This window comes from Salarias fasciatus, chromosome 4 (genome assembly GCF_902148845.1).
Source record: "Salarias fasciatus chromosome 4, fSalaFa1.1, whole genome shotgun sequence".
Taxonomy (NCBI): Eukaryota; Metazoa; Chordata; class Actinopteri; order Blenniiformes; family Blenniidae; genus Salarias; species Salarias fasciatus.
The window spans coordinates 10,581,655-10,605,155 of NC_043748.1; the positions used below are offsets into that span (position 1 = coordinate 10,581,655).

The following is a 23,501-nucleotide window of genomic DNA, read 5'->3' on the forward strand; positions in this document are numbered from 1 at the left end:
AGTGCAGACCTGCAGGGTGGGTCACATCAATGACTGTAATCTATCACCCTGTCCAGCTTGACTACTTCTAATTCCTTCTGCACATTTGTCTTATTTCCTCTTTCGTCTTGTCTTTGTGCCGCCATTTTCTACATTGCCTCACCTATCTCTTCCTCTCACTAAATTTTATATTCTTTTACCCCTCCGGCGTTAAAGTTCTCCATTCTGCTATTACCATTTTCCTTTTGATCTGTCTGCGTTCGACCCCTGCTCCACACTGCTGTTCTTCTTCCCTTTATGTCTTTGTTTACTTTCTCTTCCTCCTACTTTATTCTAAAAGGAAAAAAAAGCATCACATTTATTTATTCTACCGGAGCACTTCACCTTAATTTGGGTTGTAAAAAAATGAGTTAAAATGCTGCTCCAAATGACAGAAAAGGCAAAACCAGCAGCTATAAATTTTTTATTGGGTTGAGTCAGCTATTAACCTTTTTCCAACCTTCAGACACTAAATCCTTTGTATCCCTTGCTTTTCTGTCTGTCTATCAGTAACGCGCCTTTGTTCCGCTTCTGCATATCTGCCTCACTTATTTCCAATTACTGCTTTCCCATTATCACTAACTTTGCCTCTCTCTTTCTGTCTGATTCATACCCCTTCTCTAATCCTCCCTGACTCCTCCCTTCACTTCATAATTGACTCCCGAGGACAGTAATCGCATTTTCGTTATTCCTATTTTTTGTCCTTTGATCTTTAAAAAGATTTTATTCTCAAAAACAATAACTTTGGAGAAATGATTAAAAAATCCCATACATGTACTTTCCAGGGTGAAAGAAGAAAAAAAGGAGGGGTGGAGGTGTAGATTAATGAAGCGATGGTATGAAAAATTAACTGGCTGAGTTCCTTCTTTTTGATAAAATGCCAATTAACCAATCCCTTTCACCAGTTAATCTCAATTCCTGTCTTTCCCAAGCTTTCTCTTTTGCTCCGATTCACTCCCTCTCTCACTCGCGCCGCCATGCCTTGTTTTTCCCTCAGATCTGCCTGTTTTTCTTTTTAATGACTCTCTGCCTCTGACGGCCATCGCCACATCCCCTCTATTTCTCACACTTTACTTTATGTCCATCTTTCTGTCCTCATCTTCCACTTTCTCCCTCCCATTTTTTTTTTAATCTAAGTCCATTGGATTCTCCTTATCTCTGCCTGCCTGCTTTGGTCTCTCTCTCTCTCTCTCTCTCTCTCTCTCTCTCTCTCTCTCTCTCTCTCTCTCTCTCTCTCTCTCTCTCTCTGTTATGTGTGCTGTTTAGCTGCGCTTAGCTTCACCTGTCAGCTTGGATCAGAGCTGTGGAGCAGCAACATGACAAACTGCCCTCTGATTCACTTACATAGACACATACACACACACACACACACACACACACACACACACACACACACACACATAGAGGCACACACACTTGTGGCGTCTTCTCAGACCTGAGCCTGGTTCCAACATCTCACTCGCTCATTCTCACGTTGTATCAACACACACATCGGTTTATGTGGCTCTATGAGCGTAGCTTGCTTTTACATACACATTGGGGTTTGTGTGAACTTTTTCAACAGGTAAAATGTTTTTTTTTTTTTTTTTTTTGGTTAAAGTTTAAATGTATTTGCTTTGAAAAAGAGAAAACATGTAGATAGTGATTCACCTCGTATTTTGAACTGCTTGAAATGTCGAGATGCACCTGTCGTGTGAAAATGCTCGAGTTTCTCAGAACCTGATCTCTAACTGTTTTAAACCGTCCACTTAGGTCTGGAGGAGTTAATGAAAGTCAAAGGCTCGATCTTATAAGTGGCTTAAAATGACATAAAGCCCAATATAAGAGGCTTTAGTAGTTTCTGATCTCTGGCTGCCAGCCTGCCTGAACAGCAAATGAACTGATACACATGTCTGTGCTGATGGCGGTGTATGGAAGACACATGAGTATCTTAATGCAAAGATGATCAATTCCTTTCCTAAAACTGGATGAGAAGTCAATATACATATTTTTTTTCCATGTGCAATGTAGGACAACACACTGACAGTCATGTTCTTACATGTCACTCTGTTTATGCACCTCGATTGTATGTTTTCCTGAGTATATTTATCGCAGAATTGCTTCATTTTTCATCAGCAGCATTAAAAATCACCACAAAACTGTGCCACCAGGGTACTGATGGAGACGTGAGTGAATCGGGGATGGATGGACAGATTGGCCAGACAGCTGGATGGATGCAAAGATAGATGAATAAATAGCTGAACAGATGAGCGGATATGTACAGGATATTGACAGACGGAAGCATTGCCATGTCTGCGTCTGCATTCAGTATAAAGACAGCTGCTGCAGAGTTCATTCCGGAGTTTGATATTCCATATAAAAACAAAAATTTCACACATGACATGCGTGGTTAACACTTTATGACGATCTGAATTAATCTTCTTCTCCATTTGTCTGTCTGACACTCTCTTATCTTTGTTGAACTTGACATATTCTGACAGTCTTTATTTGATATTAAATGACATAACAAACACGCACAAGTCTGGGAGAAAGATTGGAGTCCATCCTAGTGACCATATTGGAGGTTTATTGCATTCAAAATTAAAAACAGAACATAAACATACAATATATTGTGGTTTAAAAAAAAAAACTACAAATCCCTTTTTAAATGTGCCATTTAGCATTTTTTTGGGCTGCCGACTATTTGTAGTGTTTTGAGTCTTTGCCAGCCCGCTGGCTGCTCTGCTCTCTTTCCCAGAGAGCGCTAAGAAGTTTTGGAGGGCTGTCAATGGGATGGAAGTGCCTTTTGAAACTGCCTTTTTTTTTTTAAAGCATTTCCACTGCCAGAGATGGGGAAAAGAAGCGGAGATACTAAAAAGCAAGTCATTGAGCGAAAAGTGAGACGGGGTGACGCTCGCATTCAGGCTGTAGCCTAAAATCAGTTGACAGCACACCACATGGACGCCAGTCCTCTGCAATGACAAACAGCTCTATTTCCTTATGTTTTACAATGAATGCTTTATTTAATGTGTATTAAATAAACACACATTGGTTTTTTTCTGCCTTTCTTACGGCACTATGCAGGACAAACGTCTCTCATAACATTATCATACTCATTTATGCAAAAGTAAATAAAATAGTGGAAGTTCTTCACTTAATTGTAAGTATCTTCATGCATTTCACACAGTCTAACAACAAAAGGGAAGAGAGAGGAATGGACAGAGGAAAAAAAAGTGAGCAGAGGAGAAACGATGCCTCCACAAGGAAATTAGAATAAAAAGAGCGCAGTGATTATGTGGGCAGAAAAGAGTCAAGATTAAAGGAGTAAAGTGCAGACGAGCTCTGCTGTTCATCAAGGATCATGAAAAGGAAGTGTTTCTCTAAAGTTCACTGCTACATTATCTTCTCGTGAACCAGTTTAAACTTTTCCTAGAAAGGCCACACTGTGCCTAAGCCCAGTAAGACACACTATTTATAGTTATTATATATAGTGTGTTTTTAGCCAGTAGCATCTCTGCAATATGCTTCTTTTAAGTATAGATGTGTTTGAAAAGCACATCTTGACATTCACATATCAAACGTTAATTTTGACTAAATCTAGTGTATATTCATATTCAACTAGACGAACAAAAGACAAACAAATCCACCCTTTTATCACATTACTCCATTAACATGCCCTAAAACACATAAGACTCAGGGCTAGTAAAAATACTTGGTATTCATGCATGAACACGGTTAATTTTTATTTGCAAGTAGTGGCATTATTTTCAAAGAGAAAATAGATTTTGTGGAAACTAAAAGTCTTGCTAATTCACAATGTCTTATTGCTGCACGCACAGTTGCATTGCAGTGACATATTCCTGAAGCTATCAGCACAGCGTGAGTCCGTTTTCTGCTAACACTTCTCAGCAGTCATGCACAAATTGGCATTACACCTGCTCTTTGGGAAAAAAAAAAAAAAAAGCAGACAGAAAAACCAGAAGAAAGGCAGCACCTGAACAACTGATATCTGCTGCCAACATATAAAAAAATCAGCCGTCAGGTCTTATATAAGGAAACTGATCTTTATTTCTGGAGACAGCAGCTTTCCAACTGTTTCCATCTACCACAAATGTAATGCATCCCCAATTCATAAAAGATTAAGTCAATTAAAATGATTTAAAAATATTTATATTAGTAGCAATTAGTGAATTAATGCCAAAGGTAATGTCATCCCATTAATGTCTCATTTTATCCAGAGTTATTTATAACATTGCTGGCGACTGGCAGGCTGATCTCCATCAAAGCTGTCAGTGTCAGAACTCAAGACTAAATATGACAAAACACCTGTGCCACCGTCAGTGGGCCCAGCGCATCACCTCGCGTGGCGTGTTTGTCTTATTATGCAAGGGAAATAGCACATAACGTGATGTTTGGATGAAACCTTGAGGCAAGGTTATAATTCTCCCCTCCTCGCTCACTCTTTCATTCCTGTTTTGTTCCTCCGTCCTGCGACGCATCTGATCAGAATAAACATCGTGTTTCTCTTTGTGGAGTAATAACTGGAAATGACCTCGTTTGTCATTTGGAGTGGAGGAGGACATGATGGGCGAGTGTCACGGATCGCTGTGCCCTCGCTTTGTGAATTATCACGCTGCTGATCCACAGCACTTACTTAAAAGACAAATGTACTTTTTCACGGATCTTTTCTGTCTCGATACTCAGCGCTGCCGGAATTGCCTTTATTTAATTCATGACAAAAACAAACTAAAATCAGCAAAGGCAGCATTAAAAATTAGAGCATGTCTTTTTTTTTTCGGTGTCTGCTCTGCGATATCCCTCCTATTCAGCGTTTGCTTCTCCTTCTTCTTCTTTTATCTTATTTTGTTGTTCTGCTCACCTGTCACTGTCACTGCGACTAACCAGCTCCCCCTTTTTTCACATTTTCTTCCCATCGATCTCTTTGAGCTCTCTGTTTTCCCTCTGAAGCTTCCTGTTTGTGTTTTCCCCCCAAAAAAACTCTCGCACTCTTGTCTCCCGTCCTCCGTTATGTAACCGTGCTCCACTTCGGGAAGGACTGCAAGGATACAGTGCGGCTTAGTACTTGGAGATGAGGCCTGGTTTATTGGTTATGGGAACTAGTAATGTTTTTTATACCTTCCCCGAGGAAAAAGCAGCTCACTTGAAGTGACTTTTTTTCCCCGAGCAATTACTGAGTGCTTGTTTCACATCAGCTTCCGCTAAACCTGGCAGGCCATGGCTGACATCAAGCATCTTCTTTAAATACCACACCTGTGTGCGCGTTGTGAACCAGTGCCAAGATTCAATTGCCGAGCGGGAGCGACCTCGCTGAAATACGAGTTAGTTATATAACATTGTTCCACAATTTAAATGGATTCAAATGCTGTAAAGTAAGTATGTATCTGGTTCATCAGATGCAAAGCAATCAGGATTCAAATTATAATTATGAAATATATATATTTAAACTTCTCTCGACCTTAAAGCTTGCTGTTTTCGGCGATCGGCAGCTATAAACAGCATTGAAATGTTTTTCAGCTCTCAGAACAGCCAGCATGGATAACGTGTTAAAATACGGTGTTTGAAATCACCAGGGTCATCCGTATATTTAACTGTAAACAGCAGGTTGGCGTGTCAGACGGCGAGGCTCGCTCTATCTTTACAGTTTTCTGTTGAAAATCGCACCACTTCAGTGTTGACATTTTAACAAGGAACATAAGGGGAGACACCAGATGGGGCAGACAGACTGGAGAGTTTATGAGGACAATAACAGAGGAGGGGCAGGAGGAGGAAATGGGGAAGAAGCACAGGAAAAGGGGGACCAGAGATGATGGATTGAGAAGCAGACGAGTGAAGAGAGGAAGGACGGATGGTCCCAGTATTGATGGGTGGGTGGGGGGGGGGGGGGTTATAATTTGACCATCATGGCCGTCATGTGGAGAGGAGAAAGCTCGGTTACCCTGTCATTTTTCATTGACTCTGTTATTTCACAGTTGCCCAGTATTATGTTGTTTTGCCACCAGCTCAAGGGCAAGACATCAATACCTCTTTTCCTCTGTCGAGCTTTGCCCCCTTGTCCGTGTACATTTTGTTCTTTCCTTCATTCTTTCTTACTTTCTGTCTCTTTCTCTCTCTCTCTCTCTCTCTCTCTCTCTCATGCACCCCATGTGATTCACGGTGCCAGGGTTCCCTTGGCCAGCCTCGCTGTTGCGTCATGCTGACATTGAAGCGTTGATACAGCTTCAGTATAATTAGAACACACTTATCGATTGTGTCTCCACTGCCAAATATGAGTGTGCGTACGGGTGCTATTGCATGTCTCAACTACAATTCACACTGAGGCTATTGCCAGTTTTGACTAGTTTTAATGCAAAAAGCTCTGAAGGGCATGTGAAATTTTTTTTGAATTCATTAAAAATAAAATCCTTCATACGGGTGACGATGCAGCGTCACTGATTTTCAAAAGCTTGATTCTGTCAAGGCCAGCACAGGAACAAAAATAGAAAGAGTCGAGAGTCTGAGTAGGAGACAGCCGGGCTCGTGTCCAGTGACGATGGGAGAACTTCCAAAGCGAGATTCAGGTAGCACTTTGAATTAAATACATGGTTTGACAGAGCAGACGCTCAGCAGCTCTTGTGTACTACGACCGTGTCATCATGTGTTGTGACTGCAGGGCTGAATCCTGATTGATTTTTATTGTAGCTCAGACACTCTTTATTATTCCTGCATGTTAGAAAAAAAAACACACAACCCTGCACAGAACCACATAGTTTAGATATTTTATTTCTCAGACTTTGTGAAAAGCTTTGAAGTCATGAAAAAGTAAAGCTGAGACAGCTTTTTTGTGTGTGTTGTTGAAGAGTCTTGTGTCCTGCTTGGAAATGCAACAGAAACTCAACCAGTGCCTCGCATGGGATACACACTTAGTGTGTGTGTGTGTGTGTGACAGAAGTGGGCCGAGGCAGACGCGATGAGACGGGGGTAGATGGCGGACGGCAATATTTTTCTTTTTGGCGAAAAGCAAGTGCCGGCAAAAACAACTTCATCTTCATGTCTTAAGCAAGACTGCGGGGGTATCGTTGTGCTTGTGCCAGGGGAAAGTGTGAGCTTTTAATCAGAAACATACTTGCGACATTGCAAAAAAGGCATCGGTCCCCGGAAAACAGCGTGTGCGGTTCTCCTCCAGCCTGTTTTGAACTAAGTGATTCTTTTTGTCAAACAGAAAGCTTCTGCTTCCTAACTGCTGCTGTGCAGATGTGAAGCAAGCCCTTGTCTTTGTTGTTGTTGTTGTTGTTGATGCCACTTTGCTGAGTACAGTGTGTGTGCGTGTGTTTATTGAGTACAAGTGTGTGTAAGCGGGGTTTGGTGGTGAGTGGAAGGTAAGAGCAATTAAAAGGAGCAGAAAACAAAATGGTATAGTGGTGCAGCCGGCTCATTTATCATAAGGCAGCATGTGGAGTTTTAACCCTAAATTAGCTGCAATTGAAAACCTAGAAGAGCATCGAGGAAAATACACTGAGCTACAGCTTCTCATCCATATATTTAAACTACAAGAGTATCAATTTTGTTCCTTCGCCATTTGAATGAATGATCATTCAACAAATGAAACTTCTGTTTAGACTATATTTATTCACTGTACCTTTGCACAAAAAGATAAAAGCAGCCAGATAAGTTCACAGGGTGATTAAAAAGCAGACCGGGGCTCGTCTTTCTCGTGCCGTTTGCAGTCTCATGTTTAATATTTCAGATCGGTCTTTGTATGATTTCAGCAGCCTCTACCTTCCTCGCGAGCTTGTATTACACAGCTACATTCATGTCTTACTTGTAGTTACAGCATATTTTGTTTTTGAAGCTGAGATTAATGTCGGGATAATTGCGTGAAGCAGTACAAGAGGCGGATAGTGGGAAGTCTGGCGTCCTGCTGCACTCGCTTGCCTCCTTCTGTCTTCGAGCAGCGAGGAGAGGAAGATGGATCATCCAGCGTTCGGGCCCAAAAGGTAAGCAACTACAAGGGAGATTGGTTTCAACATATACAGGCAATCGACTGGCTTGCCAAAACAAGTTTGTGTTGTTGTTTTTTTCCAACTGTTTTTTGCAGCTGTTTGTGTGTTGAAAAGCTGTTGAAACAGATATTTTCACACAAACTCCTTGTGAACAGTAAGGAAAAAAATGGAAATTTCATGGAAATGTGGTTCAGTTATTCCAACACATCTCAAAATATGATATACAGCAATGACCATTCCCAATCAGAACACATTTTTCCATATAAAAAACTCAACAGGTAATGTAACACAAGAATTGATGTCCTGGACCTTGCTCGTCGTCACCCATCTTTTATCAAACCGCTGGTCGGGTTTGAAACCAGGGGTCTTCTGGTGAGCCAGCAGTGCCAACCAACATGCTAAAGCTCATGAATTAATTTCACTGATCATTAGATTCATCTTTACTGGTGTGTTGGGTATATTTGCTTTGTGCTGCCTTCATACACAATAAAAGTTTTTATGTCAAACTCCCCCGAAAAAGTTGGGAACCGAAACGGGATCGTGTGAGAGAGCGGGGGAATGAGATGGAGACAACGAGCGACCAGCAGCGGGGAAGGAGACAAGCAGCATACAAGTATGAAAAGTAAACAGAACACAAACAAGAATGTTGATAAGGAACGAAAGTTGAGTGTAAGAAAAAAAAACAAAAAAAAAACAAGTCCTTGCTGTGCCATCTTGTTTCTCCTTCTGTTTCCGCTCATCGGCGCTTTTGTTTCATCTCTGTTCCCGCTCGGTTCTGAGACTGCATGATGGTTTGGGGTGAGGTAATTATTTTTCAGAGGGAATGGGGAAGAATGGAAATATAGGAATGGACGTTGGAATGGGGGGAGAAGGAGGGATTGATGATTCACTCGGGAGATAGGCGTCTTTCTCTTGTTTAATCCGTGTGCGAAGGCGTTGGCGCGGATGAGATGTTGTGCTGCGATAAGAGCTGAGAGGTGATCGCAGGGAAAGCAAGGCGGCGCGACAGACTGAAAGTAGGTGAGGAAGACAACGCAAAAGTAAACAAAGCCGGGAGAAAGAGAGGTGCATCCGCACACAGCACAGCATGGGACTTTACAAGGTGAAGCAGCAAAACGGTTTTCTGTCATCAGTAATAATTTGTTATCAGGATATTATGCAGAAAGTTGTGAGTTAGAGCTCCATTTCCCAGTTACTCTTCATTAGCGGCAATGCTGTCATGATGGGCAGATATAGTGATGAGAACAGTGATAGAAGAAAGCGTGAGATGATCATTATGGAGATCAGTTACTGAGGGGGGGAAGCTCTCACTCCACAACTTGAACTGTTAGCTTTGACACCGATGCCTCTGTTGACCCCATCAAGAACTCACAAGGTTCACAAAATCCCAAAAGATTCTAAAAAAAAAAAAAATTATCTAGGATTGGTTCCAACCCCTCGTGACCCCACATTGGACGGATATTGACAATTATTTTCTCTTAGCTCCTTCTGATCGTTTTTCATTATATGTGGGAAGCTAATATCAGCATGGAGGGGGCATCACATTCAACACAAATGATAAGAACAGCTCTCCTTTTCATATTCTATCCAATAATAATTGATAAAAATCATTATGCAATATAACAAGGCATGCTGCATTGTTATAATCTGAAATATCTAAAATATGGAGGGTTGAACTTTAGTTTTATTGTTGAAGAAAAGAGTTTGTCGAGTAAAATTAATAATTGAGTTATTTTATTCAAGAGATTTTTTTTTCCAACCCTACAGAATAAGAGATAGCAAGACTGTGTCTGTTTCAGCGTTTAAGATCTGCTCCACTGCTCGCTTGACACACTAGTAGTATTCAGTCATCTCAGTCATCAACTGTGGGCTTTCGGGACTCTTGACAGGAATATTTTTTGACGTGGCCTGAATTTTTTGACAGGGGAAAAAAAAAAAAAAAAAATCTATAGTCATGAGAAAATGTAATTCACTTAATTCTCGCTGAGGGTGTGAGCAGCGCTGCGTAATCCTCGTCTCCTCTTGTATACAAGTTCAGGCCAAGTCATTTTCCAAGACCCCTCTCTATTTCCACGTGCCAACAGTTGAAAAATGATCTGGCTGCACCTGTACGCCGTTCTGTTAAAGGAAATAAACACTTTGGCTCGACTGGATTTCTCTAAATAAATCATAACTGCCTCGACACTGCAGCCAAGCTCCACAGACGAGGGGCGGCTGTTTTCGTGCAATATTTGCATGTTCAGAAATGCAGTATAAAACTTGTATTAGTCATGAGGTAGGCTACATTAAAATTGAAAGAAGTTTTGTTTGTTATGTTGGAAGCAGACAGTAGAAATTGTAATGAAATTACAAAAGTTAATCGACATTATGCATTAAAACTCACTTAAATTTGTAGTGATGTGCGTTCATGTCCTTCTCAGTCAAGCACATGTGAAAAGATGAGAAGGAAACAGAAGGTGGAAGGGCAGTCTGAAAAGAAATGAGTATTGTCAACGCCGTTGCGGATGATGACATGGTGATAATTAAAAGTGACGTTGCTGCTGGATGAATGGATTGATAGATGGATGGATGGATAGATAGGTGGGCAGAGCGCACAGACAGCGATAACGCTCGGGACTCCGTGCGCTTCAGCAGCCAGCTACATGCAAGCAGTTGATTTTCTGTCAGGGCGACTTGGAGCCAGTGTCAGTCCACAAAGGGAAAAGGGCCATTATTAGGATCAGTGGAGTGAAAATGGAGCCCATGTCGGACAGCACGGTCCCAAACTCCTTATAGACGTACACAAATTCACACTCTGGTGGAGGAGCGCACAAAGTGCACGATGCGACGGGCACGGTCCACACACTCCTGAGGAGTTGGTGAAGAACTGTTGGAGGGAATATATAGACGGGGAAAGTATTCATATTCACATACTTTCACAAACGGTGCCACCCACAGACCTCCTACAGATCCTCCAAATTACCAAGTCAAAAGTGACACGGATCGCTATCAGCCCACAGCCCTGCTCAAAAATAAACCTCCCATTATGAAGCAATCTCACTCTGTTATGTTCTTTTGAACACAAGCGCAAAAGTAATGCTTCACCCTATTATTACATTTTATTAAACATCCTGCAAATATGGAATTATTTACTTGAGGCGACGATAATGTGAACGTGATCTGAAGAAGTAGAGATGCAGAAGGAGATGGAGCGGAGGCACGACTTCTGACTGCTCGGGCCCGTCTCTAAATCAAAGTCACAGCAGAGAGGAGATGAGAGGAGAGCGGAGCGGAGCCGCCAACTCCAAGACGATGGCTGATGAAATTTCGCCTTTCATGTTAAGAAGCTGCGAAGAAAGGAAATATGTAGAACAGGTTGAAGAGGCTCTTACTGTGCTTTTAGGACTGGAATGAGATTGAATGGTTTCACAGTGGGCTGTGAAGATTATCAGCTCAGAGCAGTCTTATTTATATCGCTCCGATGACAACATAGTTATATCCGGGCGCTTAACATTCAAATAAACCATGGAGAAATATATCCGGCCGTCCCACATGAGGAAGCAGCCCAAACATGGAGAAGAGAAAACTCTCTATATGCATCAGCATTCTGTTATTGTTTGACTACAACTCCACAGCTTTTAGAAGAAAAAACTAACCTGCGCAGCTCCTCCAATGGCAGTAATAGCTAAAGGTGAAGCAGTCGTGCATCATTTTTAGATTGAGGTGGCTGAACAGCGGGTGAATAAATCAAAGAGATTTCATAAGTATGAAGATCAACCTCACGAGTGAAAAGTACAAAAATGCCTGTGCAGATGAAAGCACTGGTCATGCTGTAAATCCTGCTTATCTCCCACACATGTCTGAGCGTTTTAATAATTTGGATTGTCTTATAAATTGAAGAAGATGTCGTGTTTTTGTTAGATGTTTTGTTAAAATGTTGTAATTTGTTCCTACATTGCTCCGTTATTGTGCTAAAGGCACGCGCTGGGATGGAGCTGAAGTACTAGATACACAAATTTGATGCAACTCTGTTTCTAAACCTGACCATCTGCCATTATTTTTGTTTGCATGTTTAGTGTTTCACACACAGAACCCCAGAGGCACGTATGGGGATGAAAGAAGAAAAAAAAAAAAAAAAAGACGAGGCAAAGACAGAAGAAAGGAGGAGAAATAACACGGCATTTAAAAATGAGGAGAAGAAGAAGTCGAGGATGAAATGGGGGTAAATGAGAGCGCATAGGTTTAAAATTCAGAGAAAGATCTGCTGATGTGGTCTGGACCCACTGCAGCAACAGATGAGCAGAGGAACTTCGGGGCTCTGCAGCAATCTGTCTCTCTGAGCTGTGCTGCACTGAGGTGTGGTGTGGAGTTACAATCACAGCTGATACAGCCACCCCTGTGTATGTTAAGTTGGTCCAATTTATGCAGATATACAAGGTGCGCGAATGTCCCGGAAGATGCATTGAGTTATGTAAATATTAACTTTTTTTTAAAAAAGCTACAGTCAATAAACAGCAACATGTGCTGCACTGTTAAAAATGTGTTATTGAAACCAGCCGTCAGAGCTGTTTAATGGCGTGCTGAAGCAAGGAAATTTAAAATCTGGACTACCTGATATTATCTACGTTAGAGGCATAAGCAACAGCGTCTTGTGAAATTAAGCATTTTTTAACATGTCGTGGTTTCCTTTATGGCTGCATGTTGTGTTGCAGCTTTGCCATCACAGTATCAGATTATGACCCCATGCACTGTGCATTCAAACCCTGCCTGTCAACATATCTGACCAATCAGATGGAGCCCTACTGACCTAGAATATGCCAACGACGGATTGTTTTTCACATAATTATTTGGACATTACAGTACTCATGGTGGCCACAGAGCAAACATCTGAAACACACAGAAAGAACAAAAACATACTAAAAACAACAGAGTAAACAAACCGGCAGACAAAGAGCGCTCTGATTAACGTAAAATAGACATCAACATCATGTCTTGGTTTATTTATGCTATTTGAACAATGTTGCATGATTGAATCCAGGTTGTGTATCTTTCTGTGTAGACTTTGCATGTTCTTCCTGTATATTCTACATATACTCCAATTTCCTTCCATAGTCCAAAAAAACTCATTTGAAGTTGGCGTCTCTAATTCCCTGTACGTGTGTGTGTCCTAGGACTGGCGACCTGTCCAGGGTGTAACCCCCCCCCCCCCCCCCCCCCCCCCCCCCCCCCTCCTCTCTTCCCCTATAATCATCAGGGATCAGCTCCGGCACAGCGCAGCCCTCAGTTTAAATGAAGCAGTGGAGACGACGTATGGATGCAGGCATGAGGGGAAAACAGTCAGCTTAACAAGGCAGCCGAGTCTGGCTGCTTTAATGAGAAGTGAGAATAACAACAGCTCTAACAATAGAGGTGATATTAGCTCTGAGGCCCGAGGACTTGTTTTACATCAATGATGAGTTTCTTGTGAGGCACAAACTCGATGTGACTGATTGTTAGATCTGCATTTAGAGCATTCTCATAACCTTTCCTTTGATATAGTCTTGTTTCTTCGATCAGTGGCTTGTCACGCCGCATCTATTCTCAAAGGAGATGCTGCTGTGGGTGTTCTCATCAGGATACAGCCACCCACAGTTTTAGACACCAGTCCAGTAGTCACATTAAAAATGTGCTGCAACTGTGTGTTTCTTCTGAAAGAGCTTAATGTTTCAACCAAAACTTTGTCTTTTACTGAAACAATGTTAATCAAGAGGTTTGGACAGAGCAGGATCAGTTTGGTTCAGTGTGGGAAAGACTGTAGAGACCAATGGGAGATTCATTTCATTTTCTCAGCAGATTTAGTTTTTTGGTCATAACTCATGATGGAAGGAAATAACTCAAGGATAAATTATGAATTGCTTTGTTTTTCATTGAGGCTAATTAGTGTTGCAACAGGATTTTAGTTACCTCTGTGGATCTCAACAGTTATTATCAACAATATCCAATTATAAATTAACACTTGTCATCAGACGAAGCATGTGTAATACAGGGGTTTGGAGGTCGGAGCGATGCAGTGTGGTTTAGGCTCTGTGATATACGTCCTCCCACTCTCTAACAACCTGTGGATTAAACCTCAGAAAACAATGAACACACAAAACCAACTCTGCACCAAACTCCAAAAACTTATAAGGAAAAAAAAAAGAAGCTATTTTGAACTCTACTGGTCAGAAACGAATACTCCTTTCATTCGGAGGTTTCTATAACCGTTAGAGAAGCAGCAGAGCTCTGCACGCATGTTTATCTCTGGGCTCTAAACAGCTGTGGCAGGCGATGATGAAAAGCTCCACCGTGGCTGAACAATAAAGGAAATAGAAAGTGCTGTTGATGAAATACAATACAGTAACGGAAAGGAAGGGCCGGAGAAAATGGTTGTTTGGCTCCCCAGTGGGTCATTCAATCGCCTGTGCCCTTGAACACATGGCTGTTTAGTGGAATAACTTATGATAAGTGGCAGAGCGCTGCTCAAGAGAATGAGAGTACTGTCATGCTCTGTGTGTGTTTGTGCCTGTGTGTGTGCGTGTGTGTGCATCTCACCATTAATATTTTGTATAATAATTTACTTTTGAAGTGAGCCGCCAAACAAGAACTGAGCAGCCAGCCGCGCTGCTCGTTATCTAAGACCTCTAAACACAAATATTCCACAGAGTTTAGGAGGCGAATGCTGGATTTAACAAAGACCTGTGTTATTATGACAAGTATTACTGTCAACATGGAGCTTTATGCAGTGAAATATTCCTGAATTGTTTTTCTGCGGTGATGCCAACACAGCAGAGCCGTATCATAACGGCCACTGATGGGATCAGATAAGGTGGTTCAGTCATGTTTATCAATCCTAAGCCGAGTTTGGTAAAAAAAACCTTCAGGACAGAAACTTGACTGAGTGGCTTTTGCAGCTCGTCTTCGCTGGGAAGAGGCAACATTTCCACTGGAAGTCACAGGCTGAAGAGTGTCAGGATTAAACCTTTGAGGATGGTTTCAGCTTCATTCAGAAACATTCTCAAAATTGTCGTAAAATGAGGCTCGATCGCTGTGAGGTGAGCATCAAACAGGTTTCATTCAGTCGCCAACAGCTGCCTGCAGTGATAGGAGACGTTGTTTTGTTTCCCATGTTTCAAAGCCTGCTATGGTTTCTGTCCGTTCAGAGATGTTGAGAGCCTTTTGTGCCAAGGTTTAACCTGTGAGGAAAGAGTTTGGTTTGACTGGAGCAGTGACCAACATTTCTCTCTATTTAGACCTAAAACGGATCAAAAAGTCAATGCATTCTTTATATCTTTTGAGAAAAAGAGGGATAGGTTTTATGCTGGCTTCAGTACATACCTCTGCATCACAGTTATTTCATGGCTTTCTGTCGATTGTGTCAGATTTGATATGTTGAGTGTGAATATTTTTCAAGATACTGTAGCTTCAAGCTGTAATATTAACTTGTTTATATCACTTTCTAAGGCCTGGAATAGCCTAAGTGTGTGTTTCTTCTTTCGTCCTCCCACACCTTTCGAGATGACGCTGTGGTCTGTTATCTCACTAAATGAGTTGTTGTTAATTGAAAAAAAAAAAAAAAAAAACTTGATTCGGCATATTAATTCCCACTGCTGAATCATGTATCAAAGGATATAATTCATTTTTAATTCTGCTTTGCAGCACTTTTCCTCACAACACAACAGACGCAGCAGAGGCAGACAGACTGAGAGCAAAACAAAAACACCAGCAGCCGCCTGGGAGGTGAGAGGCGGCGCGGCGGAGGCGGAGGCGGGGGGAGGGGGCGGGACGGCCATAATGAGAGGTTTGCGTGTGCGCGCACGCACAGGTGCACACGTGTGTGTTTTCGCCTTTTACACCGCTGCGCCACCGGCTGTTGTGATTGCCTGACCCGAGGTTTCAGCACATTACCACCTTAACGGCTTTGCGGCTGGATTTATTTGCGCACGGGGCACGAGCCCGCAGCCGTGCGCGCGAACTCACATGCGTGTGTCGCCCGCCGCCGCGCAGTGCCGTCTCTCTGTCAAATGTATGCAGCTTGGAAATGAATTTTAAAATGTGATAAACAGTCTCACCGGGGTTCATACTTTCTGGACGGAGGCATAAACTGTCTTTTCACATTCAGACTGCACACATTGTCGGTTTGTGGCCCCCAAATAATTGAGGTTTTTCAGTGTCATTTGCAGTGTTATGGTCATATTGATTTCCATTCAGATTTCAGCAAAATATTCTAAACTGTTTGTGGGGTGGGGAAAGTGTTCAGTTTAGACACAGACATGCTTTTTGACACCGTTTTGGGGCCTGGAAGCGGAAACATTGTTTATCTACTGCAAACAGTCGTTGTAGCGACTGGCTATCAACAGTTCGGAGGACCGGAGAGCTGACAGTTTTTCTCCATGCCGTGTAATTTTGTGCCTGTTTAGGTTCACTCGTGGAATTACTTGGAATTTTGTTTTTAAATAACAGAACTTCCATTTTAGAACCATTCTCATACAGTAAAGATGGACGGACGGATCAAACAAAGGAGTCTGGAATTTGTCTGTTTTACAGTTAATCTACTGAACCGGGAACAAGTGAGGAAGTATGGATGTTATTTACCAACAGGGGTGTTAGAAATGGACACTGAAATATCACAGTATCTGATGTCGTGGTGCCGCGTTCAGGCAGGTGACGTGCCCTCTTCGTGTGCTTTTGGGGTTGACTCAAATCGTGTCTCTTCAGGAGAAGATTGCGTGGTCAACCTTCCCCTCAGTTTGCTTTGTGTGTTTGCTCGTGCGTGTGTGTTTTTGTTGAGTCAGTGTAGAAACACAACTCACATTTACACACAGTGCGATTAAAACCCACGCCTCAACTGCACGTCTCTATGACAGCTGCGTTACACATGTATGACTAAATGCCTATTTGAAAACCTTTTGCCATCCGCTCTCAAATCCCCGTCCAGCACCTTGGGCTAAATCTTTTTAATTAAGATCAAAGCCAAAGCGTGACCGTGCACTGTGTTTTATGTGCGGCTCTAAATTTCAGATCAGCAGAATCAGCTTCTCTCTTCACCGACTGGATCCTCCGTTTTACTCCAACAACTTTCTCCCTTTCATCTCCCCCCGTCGTTAATGCTGCGATCACATCGGTGCGGCGGTCAGCTCGCTGTTTGAGTCTTTCCTGTCTCTCGCTCCTCACGTGCACGCGCTCTGGCAGATCCGGCGCAAACAGCTGTGGTTGGCAGTTGGGCAGTGAAATCAGCGAGTCCCCAGTGTGGCCTCGTTTCATCCTGATGCTCGTTCTCTGTTTCTTTGTGTTCCTCCAACTCAGTTTTGCTCCTCTCGGTCGCCGCTCTGTCTTCGGCCCTTTCCAGACACACACAGGAGGAAAAATGTTCCCCGGGAGAAGGGGCTGTAGGCGCATTGACTATACCCTTTTGTCACCATGCTATGTGTTTAAGTCTACGCTGCGGGGGGAATGCCAAGGTGCTTTGAAAATGCGCCACGATTCTTTGACACGCTGTGAACTCAAGAACATTTACCCTCGAAGCAAATTTCCACTGTTTGTCAATTATAGAAACACAGCCACTTGACTGATAGTGCTGTTTGTGTTTAAACATTTATGTAAAGTTTTCACTTGTGCCTAATGCATTTTCAGGTCTAATCCGTTCCTCTTTTCTTTTTCTTTTTCTTTTCTTTTTTTTTTGTATTGACTTTGTTTCCCATTACACAGCCTTTAAAACTCATTTTACATTCAGCCTTGTGCAGTAACAGGCAACAAGTCCTCATCTCAAAATGCAGCGGTGCACAAAATATAGACATTTTTCTCCGCTGACATTTTGGATGGGTGTTGTAGGAACAGGTGATAACATTAAACTCACTGCACCCAATTTAGATGAGCGACTTGCGGGGCGCCGGCATTGTGCGCACTGCCGCTCTGTCATTGCTCAGAGGGGTATTTGATGGATCTGGACCATGTCTATTGAAATGTGTTTGACGTGTGCTTTTCCTGCTATGCCAAGTGAAAAAAAAGCGTGGAAAGGTACTCATTATGCAACTGAATGGCCCCTGCAGGCGTCATAAAGTACATTATGATGTTAATATTGCTGATTGGATTTAGTTTTTTTTTTTATCACATAACCAAAACAGCTCTGACCTTGTCTGCGATTACTTGACGTACAGTGACACCATCGCCCGACTGCCGGCTGCTTCATCCAAGACATTTATATTGATTAATGTATTGTTTGCATGGATTTCATTATTCTGTGATTTCCCAAAGATATTAATGTTATTCTTCAGCTGTTACGTTGCAGTAAAAGTTTGACATTTTACATCAAATTGCAGGAAGCTCTTGGCTTGATTTTAACTAGACTGGCAATAAGCGATATAATAGTCCATCTCATTCATTTGCATTTGAGATAAAAGCTCGGTTATATGCGGGAAGGTCAGAGTAAATGGTCAGGTTACTGGAGTTTTATTGTCTTGTTTCAGAATCCTTTGGCGGGACAGATGTGGGCAAACATCTGTCCTGGTGATTGGGGGCGCACGCACATCCCCTCTAGGAAACTTCAGTAAAAATGCTCAACAGTTAATTTGGCTGGCCGGCCTGCATGTGGTGACGGCGGCCAGGAACTTTTCCAAAATACTACTTCAAAAACAGGCCTTTGCTTCAGGTGATGTAATTTACATAACTGTTTGATTAAAAAAAAAAAAAAAAAGAGCTGAGAGTTTCCAGCTTATTGTGTTATTGGTGGCTTGATGCAGTTTAATATTAATGATTACGGATGTTTACAGCTTCCTTCCTCCTCCTCCTCCTCCTCCTTCCTCCTCCTCTTCCTCCTCCTTTTTCCTCTTCCTTATTGTGCTCTGGGAGGTGGAGGACAGTTTGATAATGACTGGATTTTAAAGGAGCCCCCGTGGGCTCACTCTTAACACCCGATAGGCTGGCCGGTCACACCCAGCACACGCACTGTCTCACTCTCTCTCTCTCTCTCTCTCTCTCTCCCTCACACACACACGTTCTCTGTACTAGAATTAGCCATTGGCTGCACTCCAGTCAGATCCGCTCAATATTTCACCCTTCCAAAAACCACCCTCTCTCTTCTCATTGTTCTCCAGAGGCCACACATTGCCAGAGTCACAGTTGTGTCACAGCAATCAATCAGCCGTCAATGTGAAACGGCTATTCCGATGCAGAGAAAACACTACGCCGCCGCACTGACTGTAATTTTCACCCAAACTCCTCCAGTTCTGTCACTTGGCGTTTGTCCTTTGGCGTCTCCGTCCCGCCACCTGACCTCCTTCCCGTGCTCCCTTCTCTCTCAATCTTTTCCCAGCCTTCCCTGCTTCCACGTCTTTTGCTTTGTCCTGGCTGCAAACAGGCTTTTCGCCCATTATCACCTCGCTGTGCCTCAGTCACTTTTATTCATTAGTCAGCTGGTGACCTTCTCACACATATGCAGACATTTCTCAGTCCGTGCTGCACGTGCCCCAAAGTGCTGGGAAAGAACAAAACTACACAGTAATGTGATTACTTTTTAATTACAAAGACACTTAAGGGATTACAATTTGAAAATCAGCGCTCAAATTATAGTCATTAGTCTCAGTAATGCTCAATTACTGTCCAAGCCTGTATATTAACAGTAAGTCCCAATGGCCGGCCAGCGTATTGCTGTTGGTTGACAGTCAGGATTTGGGTCAGATGGTCACTGAAACATGCTCATGTGATGACATTTGGACCAATAGCTAGCTTGTTTTCTCCCAATCTGGAATTAAGGCTTCTGCCCAGCAGTAATGTTTACTGATAATATTAAAATACAAATTTTAGATATTCAAGCTTCCAGGTTTTGTGTTAAATCAACATTTTTTTTGTCAACTATTAATGTCCAGTTTGAATGCTCTCTGTTAAGGCCCATTTCTGCACACCGCTAAATGCACAGATGGATACAGATGGAGGCTTCTGCGTTCATTATGTGTGTAATTTGATGCATTACCGGGGAGCTCATGAGCACATAGTAAATGGAGTAATGCCACTGATGAACTGTGGGGCAGTGTTGTGAAGAACAGCTCATCGCAGAGATGCTGTTGTCATTGTGTCGAGGGGTGTGTTTTCAGTGAGCTCGCCGCAACTTTCGTTCGCAAACTTACCGACAGGATTTTCTGTGTCGTTATAGGTTTTGCAATCATTTATGCATCTCAGCTGTTGCCATTGTTTTTCCCACACAACTGAGGTTGTGAGTAATCATCTCCCACATTGTGTCTTTGTTTTTTGCTAGTTTGCAAAGTTCTGATTCATTTACTGTATTTGTTGAATTCATCCACCAACACGAACAACTCCATAGTTTCACTTCGTGCTTGTCGGGGATCAGAGCTCCATCCAGTCATCGCATGTGTACAAGTCCGAATGCAATCAAAACCCTCATTTGAATTCTGTTTGCGTGTGATGTCTCTCATAACATTATTCCTAACTGATCACCTGCAGAACACGTGTAAACAAAGGCCACAATCGGTTTGCTTGAAAGTTGCAATTTCTCATGCTCTACGCAGGATCAGGCTCATAGATGACTTTAATTCCTGATCAGCTTAGCTTATAGTTCATAGAATGGAGCAAATGCTTTGTTAATCATTTGATCTCTTTCTATTGTTCGCCCTCTGGCTGCAGTCTTTTTCCATTCAACATATCAGCTGCTCTAATTTAAGTTATTCTGAAAGCAAATGTATTTGAAAAGATTTCACTATTTAACACGTTATTTTTTGAAAGCGTTTCATTAGTTTGTGCCGTCTATAGATCCGTCTACCATGCTATTTAAATTTTCTCAGTCAAATCTTTGAAGACTTGATGAATCCACATCGTAAAGTATAGTGACACCATTATTACCATAATGATCGCTATCGTCATCTATTCCACTTCTAACCACTCTCATAGCTGTTTCATTTCCTTACTTGTTAATCCTTCCCATGCCCAGCTCCATCGATCCATTATTAATTCATCCGTTCATGCACGCTGCTCTTCTTAGTGCCTACCAGTAGACGCTCATATTAGATCTTTGTTTTCATCAATTTCTTTTCTATAAATCGCAGATTTGCAATGATCATCATCGTTCAGTCGATTCATTCATTCATCCTGCTGCTCTCAGTTCTTACCTGGAGTTGGTCATGTCCGTCTGTCCTCCCTGACTCTTCTCCAGCCCGAGCTTGGTGAAAATCCCCACCAGCACCATGATGGCCACCACTCCACAGATAATATAAACGATCATGTGGGTCCGATCGCGGTCTGGTTCCTCGTGGACCTCGGTGACAGGCGCCACCGGTTTCCCGGTGTTCGCCCACACCGGCGTGTCATAGTTGGAACAGGAAGTCTGGTCCAGACTGTGGACTTTGAACTGGCAGCAGAAGCGGTAGAAGCAGGAGCCGCAGCAGAACATGTAGATGCCCGCGTTGCAGTTGAAGGGCGGGTCCCACTGGCCCATGACATCGTAGTAGCCCCAGCAGCGGTTGCTGCCGCCCAGCGTGGTTTGCTCCTCCGTGTCTGGCGTGGGCGTCGCCAGGGCCGCCTCTGGCACCACAGAGGACTCTGTCGTCTGGTTGCTGGAGGAGACCTGGGCCAAAATCAGACCCGATGGCCGAGAGTTCAGTCCGCCCAGGGAGGTCAGCCCCAGGAGAAGCGCCATTGACAAGCTCACAAAAAGTTTACACGTGCAGGTATCCATCGTGGGCTCCCAGGTTCTTGTGATATCTCAATGCTGATGTGTGAGAGTTAATAACAGGCCCGACTCAAAGCTCCTGGGTTTCACAAACAACAAAGATAAAGAAAGAGTTAAATATTTATAGCTTTAAACTAAAAATCACTGTTATGGAATTCTAATCTAGACATCAGTAATTACAGAAAGAAATCTGTTGCATCTGTAATTTGCTTGTACTGTCGTTAAAGGACATTCAAATACTGTTGTGGGAGTTATTATACACACAGTTACAGAATCCCAGATTGTCTTTGAGGGACAGAACAAGTGAGGGAAAGAAATCAATCTCCCGTCTCAACATGCTGCTAATAGGAGTGAATGAGTCCCCTGTGAGCCCAGCAGACACTCCACAGTCCCTGGCAATCTGTGTGTGTGTGTGTGTGTGTGTGTGTGTGTGTGTGTGTGTGTGTGTGTGTGTGTGTGAGAGAGAGAGAGAGAGAGAGAGAGAGAGAGAATTCCAAAATTCAGGAAATGTCACCTTTTACAAAGCCATGTGTCATCAGCAGACAGCAGAGGCGGTTGTAGACAAATCCCAAATCCGCTGGCTTGGAGGCAATCCAGTTTAAGAGGGCGTGTTACCTACGAATGAACTCGCCTCTGGCATTTTCAGCAATAAGCTCCCCCGCCGAGTGGATGAATAATCCGTGAAAAGTGAGAACTCTGGGTTACTGATGGGCGCGAGCAGGAAATGGGGGGAAGATTCCTTTTTCAAACTCACAGATAGTCACGGCTCCCCACATGAAAGGCTTTTTCACTCTGAAGACGGACTCATATTCCAACCGTGGATAACAACTCTAATGCTCAACACTTGAGTCAAATTAGTTTTGATGTCCGGGACGAAACTGTGACCCAGGATGCGCCGTTTTCCTCTGTGTCCTTCAGTTCTCTCTCTCGGGGTCTAACTTGCGTCTATCATCCTCCTGCTCTCAGTGTCACTGTTCAAAGGAAGCTTTTTTATTCTCGTGGTTCCCATCTTTTCACTGCCACTTTGGTCCACTTGGAGAAAAGTTACTCCTCCTTTGAGAAGTGCAGCCTCGGTCTTTTAGCCGCTGTGCATGTGCTTCAGAATGGTCAGCTTTTATTTTGTGAAGAGCGCCGCTTCCTATTTTTTGCCGGAGACCCAACAGGTAACAGCAGCTGCTCAAATATTCTTTAGAACATCTCTCTCCAGGCTTCTCGTCAGTTTTAAGATCCTGTGGTGATTACAGTCCGAAAGCGTCCCTCCTGCACCTGAGGCGTGTTTTTGTCTCACACGTGCACACTGGAAGTAAAAATCCCCCGGTGACAGCAGCACTGCCACTGTTACTCTGCAGCCTCTGAGCGTCACGGTAAAAGTCCAGTGGCTCTTTGTGCTCAGCGTGCAGCGGGGCTCCTGTTGCTACCGCTCCGTGCGCGCTCCACTGAAACCCCTCCTCTCCCCGGGTCCCAGGGTCTCTGACAGACCCAGGACACCAGCTGGGCTCTCTGTCAGCCTGCTCAGTCCTGCCCTACAAGTGCCAAGGCGAATGGGAGAGGAGAGAGAGGGTGGGGGTGGGGTGGTGGGGTGGGGGGGGTGAAGAGAGGGAGGGGAGGGCCAATGTTGTGACACTAAATCTCTGATCTTAGTGCTGCTGCATCCAAGACTCCAGAGAAGCTGTTAAAAAGATAAACGTGTCGGAGTTACTTCACCAGAGCGGACATATTGGATCAAGTCTTCCTCTTTCCTCGGTTAACGTCTAGCTCAGTTTTTGTTCATTCTATCTCTGTCTTCTTCTGTAAAATATGTTGCTTTTTTTTTTTTTGGTTTTGGTTTTCCT

General features: G+C 43.1%; 1 protein-coding gene across 1 annotated transcript in view; it reads right to left on the reverse strand.

The window, feature by feature from the left end:
* The window catches only part of LOC115387279 (protein shisa-8-like), a 101,241-nt gene extending 78,282 nt beyond the window's left edge, over nt 1-22,959 (reverse strand). Inside the window, exons 1-2 of the mRNA XM_030089936.1 lie at nt 22,184-22,959; nt 21,110-21,748 (exon numbers count right to left, since the gene is read on the reverse strand). Of these exons, the coding sequence (XP_029945796.1) occupies nt 21,110-21,675 (566 nt within the window). The 5' untranslated portion in view covers nt 21,676-21,748; nt 22,184-22,959. The remainder of the gene's footprint in view (nt 1-21,109; nt 21,749-22,183) is intronic.
* Nucleotides 22,960-23,501: the final 542 nt, after the last annotated feature.